This window comes from Phocoena sinus, chromosome 3 (assembly GCF_008692025.1).
Source record: "Phocoena sinus isolate mPhoSin1 chromosome 3, mPhoSin1.pri, whole genome shotgun sequence".
Lineage (NCBI taxonomy): Eukaryota > Metazoa > Chordata > Mammalia > Artiodactyla > Phocoenidae > Phocoena > Phocoena sinus.
The window spans coordinates 117,440,992-117,460,199 of record NC_045765.1 but is presented as its reverse complement, the minus strand read 5'-3'; the positions used below and the strand labels follow the sequence as shown (position 1 = coordinate 117,460,199).

The 19,208-nt window shown below is 38.5% G+C and overlaps 1 protein-coding gene across 2 annotated transcripts in view; it reads right to left on the bottom strand.

Moving 5' to 3' along the window:
- SMN2 (survival of motor neuron 2, centromeric) overlaps positions 1-19,208 on the bottom strand; it is a 44,632-nt gene that overhangs the window by 15,148 nt on the left and 10,276 nt on the right. For both annotated transcript variants that reach the window (XM_032628685.1, XM_032628684.1), the window contains exons 2-7: positions 15,235-15,306; positions 13,428-13,547; positions 12,373-12,573; positions 12,068-12,223; positions 10,515-10,592; positions 9,330-9,440 (exon numbers count right to left, since the gene is read on the bottom strand). In XM_032628685.1, the coding sequence (XP_032484576.1) occupies positions 9,330-9,440; positions 10,515-10,592; positions 12,068-12,223; positions 12,373-12,573; positions 13,428-13,547; positions 15,235-15,306 (738 nt within the window). The remainder of the gene's footprint in view (positions 1-9,329; positions 9,441-10,514; positions 10,593-12,067; positions 12,224-12,372; positions 12,574-13,427; positions 13,548-15,234; positions 15,307-19,208) is intronic.

Genomic DNA, 19,208 nt, shown 5'->3' with positions numbered 1-19,208 from the left:
CCAATAATGATACTTCCAGATGTCATAAGGAAATAATCTGCAAGAAGCTTTATATATAAGAATGGTTATCTAATTACCAGAGGAAAAACTTGCTAATGTTCAACATTTAGCAAATGATGAACTTATTCTGAACCAGACTTACTATGAACCAGGCACTATTCCAGATGCTAAAGATCCAAGGTTATAAGACAGACAAGGTCCCTGCTCCTGTGGAGCTCAACATTCTACTGGAAGGAGACAGATAAACAGGTAAAGAAAATCATACCAAGAACGATAAATGCCACACAGAGAATCTAAGTGGGGTGATATAATAGAGAATGAGGGCGGATCACTTCTAGCTTAATCAGGAAGATGAAATTTCAGTTGAGATCTAAGCAACAAGCCAGACAAGTGAAATACAGGGTAACAGCTTTCCAGACTAAAGAATAATGAGTGCAAAGGCCCAGAAGAAGGTATAAATCTGGACATAAGCAAGAAAAGAGGCCAGTGTTGCAGGAGTGTACTGAGTAAGAAGAGTGTGGAGGAACTTCCCTGGTGGTCCAGTGTGTAAGACTCTATGCACCCAATGACCGGGTTCGATCCCTGGTCGGGGAACTAGATCCTGCATGCATGCTGCAATTAAGAGTCCACATGCCACAACTAAGAAGTCTGCATGGTGCAACTAAAGATCTCGCATGGTGCAACTAAGACCCCATGCAAATAAATAAATAAATATTTGAGAAAATAAAATATCACTCTAGCTGCTGTATTCAGAATGGATTTGGCAGGATGGGACATGAAATTTCATAAGCAAAAAGAATACTTGGGATCTGCTGCAGTAAGGTAAGAGATAATGATGTCTTATCCAGAATATATAAAGAGCTATTACAACTCATCAACAAAAAGACAAACAACCTATTTAAAAAATAGGCAAAGGATGTGAATAGACAGTTCTCCAAAAAAGATATATAAATGGCCAACAAGCACATGAAAAGATGCTCAACATCGTTTAGTCATTAGGAAAGTGCAAATCAAAACCATTAAAACGTATCACTTCATACCCACTAGGATGGCTATAATCAAACAAGGAGACAATAGTAAGTGTTGGTGACGATGTGGAGAAATAGGAACCCTCACACATCGCTGGTGGTTATAATAAAATGGTGCAGTCACTTTATTTATTTACTTATTTATTCTTTAAAGACATTTTTTTAAATGTGTACCATTCTTTAAAAGTCTTTATTGAATTTGTTACAATATCGCTTCTGTTTTATGTTTTGTTTTTTTATCCGAGAGGCATGTGGGATCTTAGCTCCCTGACCATGGTTCTGCTACAGCGATCTTTTGAGCCAGCAATTCTACACCTAAATATATATCCAAGAAAACTGAAAATATACATCCATACAAAATTTTATACACAAATGGTGATAACAGAATTATTCACTGTAGCCAAAAAGATGAGACAACCCAAATGTCCATCAACTGATGAATGGATAAGCACAATGTGGTACATCCATGCAATTAAAAGAAATGGGGACCTGAACGAACTTTTAGCCAATATATCTCAGTTAAAAAAAGAGATGATAGTATCTTGAATGGGTATTAGTGGAGAGAAATCAAAGTGCATTGATTCAGGATCTGCATGGAAATAGTCAACAGAAATTTCTTACAAATTGGTTATAAAAAGTGAAGGAAAAGATTCAATGCAATCCCTAACAAACTACCACTGGCATTTTTCACAGAACTAGAACAAAAAATTTCCCAATTTGTATGGAAACACAAAAGACCCCGAATAGCCAAAGCAATCTTGAGAACGAAAAACGGAGTGGGAGGAATCAGGCTCCCTGACTTCAGACTATACTACAAAGCTACAGTAATCAAGACAGTATGGTACTGGCACAAAATCAGAAAGATAGATCAACGGAACAGGATAGAAAGCCCAGAGATAAACCCATGCACATATAGATACCTTATCTTTGATAAAGGTGGCAGGAATGTACAGTGGAGAAAGGACAGCCTCTTCAATAAGTGGTGCTGGGAAAACTGGACAGGTACATGTAAAAGCATGAGATTAGATCACTCCCTAACACCATACACAAAACTCAGCTCAAAATGGATTAAGGACCTAAATGTAAGGCCAGAAACTATCAAACTCTTAGAGGAAAACATAGGCAGAACACTCTATGACATAAATCACAGCAAGATCTTTTCTGACCCAACTCCTAGAGAAATGGAAATAAAACCAAAAATAAACAAATGGGACCTAATGAAACTTCAAAGCTTTTGCACAGCAAAGGAAACCATAAACAAGACCAAAAGACAACCCTCAGAATGGGAGAAAATATTTGCAAATGAAGCAACTGACAAAGGATTAATCTCCAAAATTTACAAGCAGCTCAATAACAAAAAAACAAACAACCCAATCCAAAAATGGGCAGAAGACCTAAATAGACATTTCTCCAAAGAAGATATACAGACTGCCAACAAACACATGAAAGAATGCTCAACATCATTAATCATTAGAGAAATACAAATCAAAACTACAATGAGATATCATCTCACACCAGTCAGAATGGCCATCATCAAAAAATCTAGAAACAATAAATGCTGGAGAGAGTGTGGAGAAAAGGGAACACTCTTGCACTGCTGGTGGGAATGTGAATTGGTTCAGCCACTATGGAGAACAGTATGGAGGTTCCTTAAAAAACTACAAATAGAACTACCATATGACCCAGCAATCCCACTACTGGGCATATACCCTGAGAAAACCAAAATTCAAAAAGAGTCATGTACCAAAATGTTCACTGCAGCTCTATTCACAATAGCCTGGAGATGGAAACAACCTAAGTGCCCATCATCGGATAAATGGATAAAGAAGATGTGGCACATATATACAATGGAATATTACTCAGCCATAAAAAGAAACGAAATTGAGCTATTTGTAATGACGTGGATAGACCTAGAGTCTGTCATACAGAGTGAAGTAAGTCAGAAAGAAGAAGACAAATACTGTATGCTAACACATATATATGGAATTTAAGGGAAAAAAATGTCATGAAGAACCTAGGGGTAAGACAGGAATAAAGACCAGAACTACTGGAGAACGGACTTGAGGATATGGGGAGGGGGAAGGGTGAGCTGTGATAGGGTGAGAGAGAGTCATGGACATATACACACTAACAAACGTAAGGTAGATAGCTAGTGGGAAACAGCTGCATGGCACAGGGATATCGGCTCGGTGCTTTGTGACCGCCTGGAGGGGTGGGATAGGGAGGGTGGGAGGGAGGGAGACGCAAGAGGGAAGAGATATGGTAACATATATATATGTATAACTGATTCACTTTGTTATAAAGCAGAAACTAACACACCATTGTAAAGCAATTATACCCCGATAAAGATGTTTAAAAAAAAAAGTGAAGGAAAGTGAGGAATCAATCAACGTAACTCCACATTTGTGGCTTGAGAAACTGGTGTTGCTAGTGCATCAATGTTACTGCTTACTGAGATGGAAAGGCTGTGGGAGTAGAGGTGTATGAAATAACACTAACAGTTCAGTTTTGGCTATATTTGGTTTGAGATGTACCTAACAGACATCCATGTGGTGAGGGAAAATAGGCAGTTGGATAAACAAGTCTCAAATTCAGAGCTAGACATCTGAGAACTTCCAGTACAGACATGCCATTTTAAGTCCTAGAGCAGATGAGGTCACCTAGTGAGAGTTTATAGTTAGAGAAGAGAAGGGGGCTATGGGTTGCGCATAAGGAATCCCACAAAGATATTGGGTAGAGGAGGAAAAGCTGTTAAAGGAGTCTAAAAGGAGCAGCCAAGGAAGAAGGTAATGACTAGTAGATTAAAACGTGTTACCAAAGGCAGGAGAAAAAAGTCTTTCAAAAGTGTAGTCAAATATATTAAAATGTTGCTGAGAGGTAAGAGACATAAAGCAGAGAACTGACCACTGAGTCAGCAATCTGGAGGTAAAATCTCAATACAGGGCTTCCCTGGTGGCACAGTGGTTAAGAATACACCTGCCAGTGCAGGGGACATGGGTTCGAGCCCTGGTCTGGGAAGATCCCACATGCTGTGGAGCAACTAAGCCTGCCCACCACAACTACTGAAGCCCGTGTGCCTAGAGCCTGGGCTCCGCAACAAGAGAAGCCGCAATGGGAAGCCACGCACCACAACGAAGACTAGATCCCGCTCACTGCAACTAGAGAAAGCCCACACGCAGCAACAAAGACCCAACATAGCCCAAAATAAATTCATTCATTAATTAAAAACAATCTTTAAAAACAAAAAAATCTCAATACAGTAGGAAAGACAGAAGTCTACCTGACAGGCCTGAAGAGAATGTGAGATAAGGAAGTAAAGAGGACAACTAGAGATAATTTTTTTTTTTTTTTGGTGGTACGCGGGCCTCTCACTATTGTGGCCTCTCCCGTTGTGGAGCACAGGCTCTGGACGCGCAGGCTCAGCGGCCATGGCTCACGGGCCTAGCCGCTCCGCAGCATGTGGGATCTTCCCGGACTGGGGCACGAACCCATGTCCCCTGCATCGGCAGGCAGACTCCCAACCACTGTGCTATCAGGGAAGCCCCTAGAGATAATTTTTTGAAGAAGTTCATCTATGAAGCGGAGGAGAGAAATGATGTGATCACCAGGGAAGTTAGAAAGAACATATTTGAAGTAAATGGTCAGTAAATTTAGTGAAATTGGTCACCAACAGAATGACGAGTAAGAAAAACCAACTTCATTTTTTTTTTTTTTGGCTGCACAACGTGGCATGCGGGATCTTAGTTCCCCAACCAGGGATCAAATCTGTGCTCCCTGCAATGGAAGCACTGAGTCCTAACCACTGGACTGCCAGGGAAATCCTGAACTAAACTCTTACAGAATGTCTTTATATATAGAAAGATGAACATAAAAACAATACATTTCTTATGAGCACTCATATATACCTGAACACAGAGAAAGAGATTTTGATAGGCTATACGGCAAACTAATATCAGTAGTGACCTCTGGAGAAGGGTAGAAACTGGGCCTGGCTTTTTTTTTTTTTAATTAATTTTTATTGGAGTACAGTTGATTTACAATGTTGTGTTAGTTTCTGCTCTAGAGCAAAGCGAATCAGTTATACATATACATATATCCACTCTATTTTAGATTCTATTCCTATATAGGTCATTACAGAGTATTGAGTAGAGCTCCCTGTGCTATGCAGTAGGTTCTTATTAGTTACCTATTTTATATATAGTAGTGTACATATGTCAATCTCAGTCTCCCAATTTATGGGCATGGCTTTGATCACCAACAGGATTTTTGTCTCATCTTTAATTTTTGAAAATTTTACAAGGTTTTACATTTATCACTTGTAATTAACAAATATATATTTTTAAAGGATACAAAACAATGTAAATGGTATGAGGACAAAACTATATTTAAAAAGTCAGTCACATAAGACTAAAGAGATATGACAACAAAAGGTAACATGTGGCCCTGGACTGAATTCTAGATTAAAAAACAACTTTCTTTTGTTGTAAAGGACACTCATAAGACAACTGGCAAAATTTGAATAAGGCCAGTAGATAAGATCATAGTATCAGTATTAATCGATTTAAGTTCCTGATTTGATAACTATATGGTGATTATATAAAAGAATGTTCTTGCTTTCAGGAAATACATAGTGTATTTAAATGGTAGGGGCACTGTATCTGCAACTGATTCTGAATAGCTTCGGGGGGAAAAATAGAGATAGATACAGAGAAAGAGAGAGGAGAGAGAAGGAAAAATGAAATGAATGAGAAACCTAAAGGGGTAAAAAGTTGACATTTGGGGAACCTACACATGGAAATTCTTGTACTATTTTTGCAACTCTTCTGTAAGTCTGAAATTATTAAAACAACACCACCACACTCGTATTCTGGTTTGGTTACCTACCAAAGCTGAACCTTCACATACCATGTGATCCAGCAATTCCACTCCTAGGTATATACCCAAGAGAAATGAAAACGTACATCCTCACAAAAACTTGTACACGAATGTACATAGCAGCATTATTCATTACAGCCAAAAAGTGGAAACAACCCAAATGGATAAAATGTGGTATACACAACAGAGTATTATTCGGCAATAAAAAATGAAGTACTGATAAATGCTACAACACAGATGGATCTAGGAAACATTAGGCTGAGTGAAAAAGGATACACACAAAAGATCACATACAGTATGATTCTATTTATTCAAAATGTCCAGAATAGGCAAATCCAAGAGAAGACAGAAAGTAGTTTAGTCATTGCCTACTGCTGGGAGGTTGGGGAAAATGAGGGTATGTGATTTTCTTGGGGTTGGGGGGTAGATAATGAAATTATTCTAAAATTGATTGTAGGGACTTCCCTGGCGGTCCAGTGGTTAAGACTCTGCACTTCCAATGCAGGGGGCGCAGGTTCAATCCCTGGTCAGGGAACTAAGATCCCACATGCAGTGCAGTGTGACCAAAAACAAATAAAATGAAATGAAACAAAATGAAATGAAATAAAATAAAATTGATTATAGTGATGGCTACATAATTGTGAATATAATAAAAACTAAAACTACTGACCTGTGCACTTTAAATGGGTGACCTGTATACCATATAAATTGTATCTTTTTTTTTAATTTTTTTTTTAATTTTTTTTATTTTTTTTAAATTGTATCTTAATAAAGCTTAATTATTAAAAATATTTAATAGCCCCAAATTGGAAACAAACCAAATGTCCGTCAACAGTTAAAATGAATAAACAGATTATGGTATATGTATACAATGGAATGAAATACAGCTACAACCACACACAACAATGTAGATTAATCTCACAAAGTGTTGAGCAAAATAAGCCAGCCATAAAGGAGTATATGTGTGATTCTATTCACAAAATTAAAAAATTTGATGACATTATAAGTCAGGAAAAGGGTTACCCTTAGGAAAGGGATTGGTAATGACTAGAAGGGGATAAAAGGAAACTTTAGGATTGTGGTCTTTTTCTTGATATTAGCGCTGATTACACAAATGTGATCACTTTGTGAAAATTCATCAATCTGTGGCCTTCTAATATGTGTACTCTTCTGCCTGCATATTTCAATAAAAGTTTACACTAACAACAACAACCAAACAAAGCCATGAACCTTTGCATGATATGAACCTGAAAACAAGGCAAAATATGGTATATCTGGGTACTAGAACTATGGATGAATTTTGCCCCCTCTATCTTTCCTGTCTAAAAAATTTAAAAATAAACATAAATTGGGCTTCCCTGGTGGCACAGTGGTTGAGAGTCCGCCTGCCGATGCAGGGGACACGGGTTCGTGCCCCGGTCCGGGAAGATCCCACATGCCGCGGAGCGGCTACACCCGTGAGCCATGGCCGCTGGGCCTGCGCGTCCGGAGCCTGTGCTCCGCAATGGGAGAGGCCACAACAGTGAGAGGCCCGCATACCGCAAAAAAAAAAAAATAATAAATAAACATAACTTATGCCAACACTTTATATATAATTATTTTTCAAAATACAGTTGGCCTTCTGTATCCACAGATTCCACATCTGCGGATTCAACCAACTGCAGATCAAAAATATTAGAAAAAAGGAATTCCAGAAAGTTCCAAAAAGCAAAACTTTAATTCGCTACATACCAGCAACTACCTACATATCATTTACATTGTATTAGGTATTATAAGTAATCTAAAGATGATTCAAAGTACACAGGAGGACGTGTGTAGGTTATATGCAAGTAGTATGCCATTTTCTATAAGGGACGTGAGCATCCCTGAATTTTGGTACCTGCAGAGATCCTGGAGCCAATCGCCTGCAGATACCGAGAAACTATATTTCATAATTTACAGAAAACATGCAGAGAAATTTGAAGTGCAGAAGGGGGAAGCTTCGAAAGTTATCCGATCACTGGTCTCAAAACACATTACGAACTATTAATTTAGTTTCCATTATCATTTCGGTCATTAAAAGTGCAACTTCATCATACCGTACAAATATATCAGGGTTATACAACAGCTGAAGAGTAGCTTTAAAGTAAGAATATTGGTGGAGGAATGTACAGATGATATACTTATAAAATTACATCTTCAAGTCAGTTGTTTAGTTTCTTCTATATATTAGTTAACTAAAAATTCAAGTATCACATCATAATCTTAGCATGCCATATTAGTTTCATTTTTTAAAAACTTTAAAATTTCCTGCTAAATTACAATAGAACATGTCTACAACAGATAGATGCATAAAACGAGAAGTTTGGAGCCTCAGTCCCTAAGGTCCAGTTTGGCATTTATCACACCGGACTTTCACTGTGCACAAAAATAACTTATTTTTTTGTCTTTCTTTTCCTTTTACTTGGGGTGGGGTGGGGGAGTTGGGGGTATTATCCTTCCTTTTTCCCTCTCCTACAACCCATTTTATTTCAAATCAAAATAGAAAGACTAATGAGATTAGAAAATAATTTAGAAAAAGTTTCATTAAATTAGAAAATGTACACATTCGTCCCTTGATAGCCATGGATGGGGGGGAATGAGTTCCAGGATACACCCCCATCCTGCCCTGCCACTGAACACCAAAATCTGCAGATGCTCCAGTCCCTTATATAAAATGGCACAGTACTTGCATGTAACCTATGCACATCCTCTCATACACTTTAAATCATCTCTAGGTTACTTATAATATCTAATGCTATGTAAATAGTTGTCAGCATGCAGTAAATTCAAGTTTTGCTTTTTTGGAACTTTCTGGAATTTGTTTTCTTCGAACATTCACAGTTGGTTGAATGCATGGATGCAGAACCCATGGATACAGAGGGCCAACTGTAATAAAAATAACCTAATAATATGAAAGATTTTTCAATGCACTACAACTATACTTAGTGGGGACAATACAAGAGTAATTTTAGCCGTAGATAGCTGTATTGTTTAAAACTGTAAGGTACAGACATACCTTGCTTTATTGTACTTTGCAGATACTGTATTCTGCACAAGTTGAAGGCTGGGGCAACCCTGTGTTGTCAGATAGTAGCTAGCTTTTCTCGGCAATAAAATATTTTAAAATTAAGGTATGTACACTGCTTTTAAGACATAATGCTATTACATACGTACTAGAATACAGTATAGTGTAAACATAACATTTATACATACTAGGAAACCAAAAAATTCATGACTTGCTTAATTGTGATGCTCACTTCATTGCAGTGGTCTGGAACTGAACCTGCCTATAGTTTTCAACTCTTAGGATCTACCTAACATAAGAAACCGCTTTTTAGTCACAAACAAAACAAAGTCACAAAACCACAAAGTGACTGTCAGGAAAGATGCTGAGTGATCACTTACCATATAGTAACCAGTATGATAACCACTCATGTACCAAGAGATTAACATACTTCCCAAAGCATCAGCATCATCCAGAGAATCTGGACACATAGGAGGTGGTGGGGGAATTATCTGGAAACGGAGAAAGATACACTTTAAAATCAGTAGACAAAAACATAAGGTCTGGAAACCTATTTTACGTACAGAATGCTGGATGTTAGTTGTATCTTTCCCTACATTCCATGTCATCTCCTAGTTAAAATTTTTTTAAAAGTCTGGGATTTGGAGAAAGCCAACCAGTAACAACAACAAGAGACCAATAAAATTAAATTGAATAAGAATCAAAAGGCAACAGGTCACATAAAATATTTAAACATTTTGCTTTCATTAGACCTATTTTTCTGTTCCATTATGAAGCTATAGGTAAAAGACAAAGGATAAATACTTCTATGGTTTTCCTCAAAAAACACCCACATAGCGTTTCAAGTAAAAGTTCTGGCTAGAACATCTGCACTGCCCCCACCCCAATGCAGTCTGCCAAAAAGTGTCTTTGTATTTTGCCTATTGTTGATATCTGGACAGTCTACGTGATCAGACCATGCCTGGAAGGGTAAAACATTAATCCTAAGGTATGGTGTAAATAAATCCTTTTGGATAGGCGCTATCTCCCTTAGAATGAGATACTGCTGCCGGGAAGGAAGCATGAATAATATGGGCTATAAGAGGACTGAGTCTGGGTAGCAGAAGGTCATTAAAAACAAAAACCCTGGGACTTCCCTGGTGGCGCAGTAGTTAAGAATCCGCCTGCCAATGCAGGGGACACGGGTTGAAGCCCTGGTCGGGGAAGATCCCACACGCCGCAGAGCAACTAAGCCCATGTGCCACAACTGCTCCCACGCTCTAGAGCCCGTGAGCCACAACTACTGAGCCCGTGCTCCTCAACAAGAGAAGCCACCGCAGTGAGAAACCTGGGCACCGCAATGAAGAGTAGCCCCCGCTCACCACAACTAGAGAAAGCCGCGCACAGCAACGAAGACCCAACGCAGCCAAAAATAAAAAACAAAAACAAAACCAAAAAAACCCTGAAGTTTATTCCGAATTTTTACCCATCAGAACCTGGCTGTGACATTTCCGAATTACCTATGTTCTGCTAAATCCCAAACTGTGTATGAAAGCAAAGTTTAATCTGAATTCTTTTGCACTTACTGGTGGTCCAGAAGGAAATGGAGGCAGCCAGCATGACGGGAAGGGTGGCGGCGGTGGGCCACTGAATTTTAGACCTGGCTGTAAAGAACATTTCAAAGAAAGACCAATTTAACAGTTTCAATATGTAAAGAGCAAAAAAGAATTCAAGGTCAAAAGAATCGAAATAATTGTCCAGAATAATATCTATACTATTCATATCAAAACGGTTAAATAGAATTTCACGTACCAAATGCTGAAGTCATATATACTCATACATTTAGATTTTTCTCATTTCCTTTCTATGTAGACATTCAGGCAGTGAAGCCAAAGTAAGAAAAAATTTAAATTACCTAATAAATCAGAGACCGTATACTCAGCGAGACATTTCCATCATAAAAGACCAAAAGACCATATCTCCCGCAATTTCATTAATTAAATTGCATAATCTATTGGATGTCCTTTCAATTACATATGCTAAGTTAGAGCATGTATTATAAAAATTAGTGTCTCTCACTTAACAAGAAAAAGCAGCCCCCTGAGACCAATGAAGCATGTTTATTATGTATATAAATTAAGAGGTCTGACCATTCTGAAAAATGTAATAGAATATAAGCCTCAATAAGGAAGCTCTCAACAGGGAATCCTAAGGAAAAGTTTTAATGTCATGCTTGATTTTAAAAATCTTTATTATTATCACTGCCTGAAGAAATCAATGCTTTATACAAAACTACTGGACAGGGACTTTGATTCCATGATATAACCTAAAGTAAAAATACTTTTTGTTTAAGTTGATTTGCTACTGATAACCAAAAGAACCATGAATAAAAACAGCATTTACATTTTGCTCTACAAAACAGTCTGGGAGCTTCTTTGGATTTCACCTGTATCAGATGTAAATACTGTGTTCTCTTCCAATTTTTATATACCTTATACAAGTGACACAGAGAACTACAGCACAACATCCAGCTGATGATAAAATATTATACTTTCAAACTTAAGTTTGCTAAACTATTTTTTTTATTAATTTTTATTGGAGAATAGTTGCTTTACAATGTTGTGTTAGTTTCTGCTGTACAGCAAAGTGAATCAGTTATACATATATCCCCTCTTTTTTCGATTACCTTCCCATTTAGGTCACCACAGAGCATTGAGTAGAGTTCCCTGTGCTATACAGTAGGTTCTTATTTAGTTACCTATTTTACACATAGTAGAGTATATATATCAATCTCCAAAAGTTTGCTATTACTCTAATATACCTAATACTCCAAAAAAATTGTTAGGAAAGGCTTTCATTATAAACTATTCTGCATTACTATCTTATTTCCTTTACAAAGAATTCTCAGGTATGTATTTACAACATCTATGGAAAGCTACTAAAGTTTCATGAGGGAAATCCCTAGCAGTCCAGGTGGCCCGGGTTCAACCCCTGGTCCGGGAACTAAGATCCTGCAAGCTGCAGGGCACAGCCAAAAAAAAAAGTTTCGTGAGAAAAGCTACAAGTCACTTAATGGAGGGGCTGAATGTTCCAATACTATATTAACTATTTCCTGGGAAACCTTTTCTGGGTAGTTTACCTTTCCTGGTCCCAGACATGATCCTGGCATATGGGGTGGTGGAGGGAGAAAAGAGTTCCATGGAGCAGCTTTTGACTTGATGCTATTTGGTTTATTTACAGGAGACCTGGAGGAGTTCTCGCTTTCATCTGTTGAAATTTGACTTTCATTTTCATTCTTTTAAGAGAAAGAAATACAAGTACTTTTGTTATAAAGGCATCATTAAGAAAAATATAATGCTTCAGTGGATCAAACTGACAACCAGTTATACTGCTTAATTTCTCATCTAGTTTCTGCTTCCAAGAATTCCATTTTTTTATCCTTACCTCCTGAGCATTCTGTTCTATATTATTAGCTACTTCAGAGGTTGTGGAAAGTAGATCAGACAGATTTTGCTCCTCTCTATTTCCATATCCAGTGTAAATGACAACACAGGTTTCTCTCTTAAAGTCAATCGAAGCAATGGTAGCTGGGTAAACACAGCCATCTTCTGACCAAATGGCAGTACATTTGTCACCAACTTTCCACTATAAGAGAAACCAAAGATAGACACACGCACATTTCTTTAAAAGAGGGTAAACTATAATCTTGTTTGGGTGGAGCAGGGTTGGGGGTGGAGGGGACAGTCTCCGGTTAACTGTTCTGGGAGGCAGAATGTTATAGTGAAAAAACTTAGGTCCAAAACCACAGAAATCTGAGTTCTAATATAAATATAACATGACATAGTCCTGCCATTTATATAATCATGGACCAGTTTCTTAATCTCCTTGAGTCTTATATTCCTCATCTGTTAAGTGGGTGTAGTATAATCTGCCTCACATATTTGTTGTGAAGAACAGAAAAGAGGGGAAGCATGTAAAGTGTCCAGTACGCTAGCCCAGCACATAGCATGTGCTTATCAAACATCAGCTCTCTTCCCCCTTGGTAATGATGAAACTAAAGCAACTAATGAGACACCAAAATAATTAGCTTCTATGTGGACTGTTTTAAATAGCAGAAATGACTCTACCCAGAATATCTGGTCCCCAGGTATTAACAGTTTTAGGATTTTTGAAGGAAAAAAAAAGGATACCTCTCTCAGATTTAGAAAAGTCAAACACTGCCAATTCAGTTTAAGCCTTCAGGTACTTCTTCCAAGTTGCACTGCCTTCCTCCCCTCTACCCCCAACATAAACACTGACCTGAATTTAGTATTTATCATTTCCTCCTAATTCTTTATATTAACATGCATGTTCCTAAACAATAGAAAGTTTAATACGTGCTTTAGAAATTTTATGTCAATAGAAAACACTGTCCTAATAATTTAAAGGTACTTTATACTATTTAATAAGGACAGTAACAAGAAATTCTTTGAAGTTAAATCTCAAGGTTTTAAAATAACCTGCTTCAAGGGAGTTGTGGTATTCTTTCTTTGGCTTTTATTCTTCTTAGCAGGTTTTCTTTTAGGTGTGCCTTTTGGTTTTTCTGAAACTTCGGGAATGTCACCGTTCTTTAGAGCGTGCTATGAAAACATGAATAGAAACGTACATGTTACAGGGTGATATATTAAGAAAGTCACAATATAACTCAGTCACTATAAACTGGTCTCCAGGCCCCACCGTCTCAGATAGCTTCTATTTCCTCTGTTCACCATCCCACACGCTAAGAAACTGCTCTTGAAGGTATCATATATCTGATAATCAGCTCTAAGGACCCTTATAAGCAAGTCTCCTCACTCTCAACCTTTCCATAACATTAGACTCTGTCAATCATTTTTCTTTTTGATAGTCACAACATTTTTGATGACATAGCAATGTTGGGCCCTAATGCTTTTATTATTTCTCTGATCAAGTCTAAAACTTGGGCATTCCCAACAAGAACTGGCCATCCTTCTTTACCAGCTTATGATCACCTATTCCTATTACTTCAATTACACTTTCTATGCAAACAAACTTCCAAAGCTATTATCCAGCTCTGACTTTTCTCCTTAGTTCAACATTTCCAATTACCAATTTCATATCTTCACATTTACCTCAAACGCAACACAATTAAAAGTAAACTATCTCTTGCCCAAATCAGTTCTTTTTCTCTGCTCAGTCTACCTCCCCGTGCAATATCACCAACCCCGTCCCACACTGAGCCCCATCTGCGTTTTATAGAACTCTCTTGGTAACTCTGCATTAGTGTTATTTCTAGTCTAAATGTATGTTGGAAAGCATGTTATTGACAAATTCAGAGTTCAGCTTCAAGGATGACATACAGATCTGACCTTTACCTCATGCTACAGGAGGGACTAGGGATGGAAGTGGACTCCATGCTTGGTGCTCTGTATGAGTGTATGCTCTGTGCCTGAACTACTGATGGCCCATGTATGATGCTCAATAAGACTAAGCACCTTAGACAGTGGGGAAAATGATGATATTGGACAACTGTGTAAATGTCTTGTTTGAGCCACAAAAAAATAGACTTCGCCCTGCAAAAGAAATGTATATTCCTTGACATTCATCACCTCCCAGATACCTCATAGGATCTGGGAGGATTACATTAATTTAATGTATGTAAAGGACATGGAACAGTGCCTAGAACACTGTAAACACTCTGCAAGTATTCATTACTGCACTAGGCTATTTATCCTCAATATTATTTCAATAAAGACTTGTTAAATGTTTCAAAAGTATAATTCAGATTGTCCTTGCACTAATCTGAATTAGAAGACTTTGATAGTTCAATACAGTCTAAACACATTAAAAATTATAAATGTTGAAAAGTCTGCTTAAATTGCCTCTGTTAAAGGGATGACATATAGACTGGTCACTAACTTCTAAAGGAAGATAACTAATTTATCTAACCAGTTATCTTTTTTTTTTTTTTTTTTCTGTGGTACGCGGGCCTCTCACTGTTGTGGCCTCTCCCGTTGCGGAGCACAGGCTCCGGACGTGCAGGCTCAGCGGCCATGGCTCACGGGCCTAGCCGCTCCGCGGCATGTGGGATCTTCCCGTACCGGGGCACGAACCCGTGTCCCCTGCATCGGCAAGCGGACTCTCAACCACTGCGCCAGCTGGGAAGCCCTAACCTGTTATCTTTTAATCTTCAAAATTAGACTGAGTAATATGTACTTTAACACTTTACTGTAAGTATTCTATCATTTTTTTCCCTGAATGAGTATACACATGAGGAAATAAGGAAAAGAATAAATAAGCATTTCATACCTTAAATGAAGCCACAGCTTTATCATAAGCTTTTATCAATGCTGTATCATCCCAAATGTCAGAATCATCACTCTGGGAAGGGTAAAGAATAAAAACAATTCATGTTTGGTTGGATTTCATCAAAAATGTGTTAGTAACAAGTAATAAGAGCTATCTTAATTAAGACATAATGAAATTACATTAAAAATGGGTATTTTAAATCCTAAATAAACCACAAGAAGCCTACCTGCTTAGAGATTATGGGACATTACCCCCAAAATTAGACATACGTAAATGTTCTAAGAGTGCCATGAAGTAAACACTCCACAATTTAATTCCTATCCACCAACCATAAGTGGATCTGCTCAAGGGTAATCCATGTTTCAGTCTTTTCTAAGAGCAGATAAAGGGTTTAGTTTGGCAGAGCGGCAAAACAACCAGCCACCAGGGATTTAAGACATACTGTCACACGAAAGAATAATATAAAATGAATATGATAAAATATCAAAACATGAAGTACAAACAAAAAGTACAAATTTAGAAGTGGGAAGGAGAGGCTGAGAAACACTCTTGCCATAAACCCCTCTCCTGGTGTGGAGACCCACAGTCAGGAGTGAACTCACAACCTGGAGCTTTTCCCTGAGGAGCAACAGGTCTGAACTCCAAATTGGGCACCCTAGGTTTTAAGAGCAGCACCTGAGAGATGAGTCCCCAAAACATCTAACTTTAAAAACCAAGGGGATTCACGTCCGCGAAACCCACGAGGGAACAGGAACTGGAAGGGTTCCCATGCTTGGAACCACCCCTCCCCTCCAATGACCCAGCGCAGAAGCAGCTGATTGAGAGGCACCCAGACTTTCTGTCAGAGGCTCACTTATCGTAAAGTGCTGACCTGCAGAGTAGGCATTTCATTTAACATACATCTAGGGACCTGCTGGGACACTAAGGACGGAGGCTAGCAGCACCATCTTCATGCCATCTGCCTCACTCCAGCCAGCAAGGGCCATCTTTGCCCTCTGCTGCTCTCCACAGCAGCAGTAACTCCCAGAGGGGAGCTTTTATGCACATCTGATGTCCCAGTTTTTATGTCTGGTGTCCTGGTTTTTACAGCTGCAGCCCAGGGTGGGGCTTACTGTGTTCTTGGGTCCCCTGGGACCGTTAACAATCAAAGACACAATCCCAGTTTTTATGTCTGGTGGCTTGGTTTTTACAGCTGCAGCCCAGGGTGGGGCTTACTGTGTTCCTGGGTCCCATGGGGCTGTAACAACCAAAGAGACAGTCCTTGGCAGGCTACCACCCCCAGGAAACTGCACAGACAGCAGACTGAAACACACACCATTCTTTCTGTGAAAAAGGCCTATTTGCTTATAAAGGAAATTAGTCTTGAGGAGGAGGCTTCTAGTTTGGTGCACAGCTAGGGATCTACAAAGACGTTCAGAGGCTACTGGATGCAACATCTGCACTCTCTCTTTGCCTGGCTCAAGCTCACTGTATCTCCCAGAAAGGCGCTTAATGTAAAGTGTGGCATCAAAGACAAAATGTGGAGGGGAATAAAAATGCAGAGCTTTAGAATGAGTTCAAATTTAACTTATTATCAACTTAAAATAGATGGCAATAAATATAAGTTTTTATACATAAAAGACTCATGGCAACCACAAGGCAAAAATCTATTGGAAATACACAAAAGATAAAGAGAAAAATATCTAAGCATACCATTAGAGAAAATGATCAAACCACAAACGAAGAGAGAGGAAAGAAGGAAACAGAAGAACTACAAAACCTCCAGAAGAAATTTAACAAAATGGCAATAAGTACATACCTATCAATAATTACTTAAAATGTAAATGGACTAAATTTAAGTTCTCCAATCAAAAGACACAGAGTGGTTGAATGGATAACAAACTAAAACTCACCTGTATGCTGCCTACAGGAGACTCACTTCAGATGTAAGAACACACACAGACTCAAAGTGAAGAGGTGGAAAAAGATGTTCCATGCAAATGGAAATGAAAAGAAGGCTGGGGTAGCAATACTCATAAGACAAGTAGACTTTAAAACAAAGACTGTAATAAAAGGTAAAGAAGAGCACTACATAATAATAAAGGTGTCAATCCATGAAAAGGATACAACATTCAGACATACTTATGCACCCAACACAGGCGCCCCTAAATATATAAAGCAAATATTAACAGACCTAAAGGGAGAGACAGACAATACAATAACGGTAGGGAACTTTAACACCCCAGCAACAGATATATCATTCAGATAAAAAAATCAATAAGGAACGGGCTTCCCTGGTGGTGCAGTGGTTGAGGGTCCGCCTGCCGATGCAGGGGACACGGGCTCGTGCCCCGGTCTGGGAAGATCCCACATGCCGCGGAGCAGCTGGGCCTGTGAGCCATGGCCGCTGAGCCTGTGCGTCCAGAGCCTGTGCTCTGTAATGGGAGAGGCCACAACAGTGAGAGGCCCGTGTACCACCAAAAAAAAGTAAAAAAATCAATAAGGAACCATCTGCCTTGAAAGATATGTCAAATCAGATTAAGTTAATGGAAAAATACAGAGCAACAGAAATACACATTCTTCTCAAATGTGAAAGAACATTCTCCAGGATAGATCACATGTCAGGACAGAAGTCTTAATAAATTTAAGAAAATGGAAATCATATCAAGCATCTTGTCTGACCACAATGTATGAAAGCAGAAACCAATTATAAGAAAAAAACTGGAAAATTCATAAATACATGGAGATTAAACAATATGCTACTGAACAACCAACGGGTTAAAGAAGGAATCAAAAGAGAAATAAAAAAATACCTGATACAAATGAAAATAGAAATATAACATACCAAACTTAGCAAAAGCAGTTCTAAGCAGCAAGTTCATAGATAAATGCCAATATCAAGAAACAAGAGGACTTCCCTGGTGGCACAGTGGTTAAGAATCTGCCTGCCAACAGGTTCCAGTTGTGGTCCGGGAAGATCCCACATGCCGCGGAGCAACTAAGCCCGTGCGCCACAACTACTGAGCCTGTGCTCTGGAGCCCTCGAGCCACCAAATACTGAGCCCATGTGCCACAACTAGGGAAGCCCATGTGCCTACAGCCTGTGCTCCACAACAAGAGAAGCCACTGCAATGAGAAGGCTGTGCACAACAAAGAGTAGCCCCTGCTCGTCGCAACTAGAGAAAGCTCGCGTGCAACGATGAAGACCCAACGCAGCCAAAAAGAAAGAATAAAAAAATCTCAAACAACCTAAGTTTCACCTAAGTATTAGGAAAAGAGGAACCCAATGAAACTCAAAGTTGGTAAAAGGAAGGAATTAACAAAGATAAGAGTGAAAAGAAATGAAACAGAAACTAAAAGACAGTAAAAAAGATCAATGAAACTATCAGTAGTTTCTTTAAAAAGATAAAATTGACAAACCTCTAGATGGACTCACAAAGAAAAAAACATAGGACTCAAATAAATATAATCGGAAATGGAAGTGGAGACATTACAACTGATACCACAGAAAATACAAAGGATCTTAAGTAACTACAGTCATCCCTCAATATCTGCAGGGTACTGGTTCCAGGACCCACCACGGATACCAAAATTGACGCTTGCTCAAGTCCTTTATATAAAATGGCATAGTATTTGCATACAATCCTGCATACTTTATTGTTAGTAACACCATATATAATGTAAATGCTATGTAAATAGTTGCTGGCATGCAGCAAATTCAAGTTTTGTTTTTTGGAACCTTCTGGAAATTCTTTTTTACCCAAAAATGACTGATCTCAAGTTGGTTGAATGTGCAAATGTGGAACCTTAGGATATGAAAGGCTGACTGTAGTATGAACAATTATACGCCAACAAATCTGCCAGCCTAGAAGAAATGGACAAAATTCAAAGAAACATACACCTTACCAAGAGTGAATCATGAAGAAACAGAAAATCTCAATAGACCAATTACTAGTAAGATTGTTAGAGGCTTTTGACTATTAATTCAAACAAAA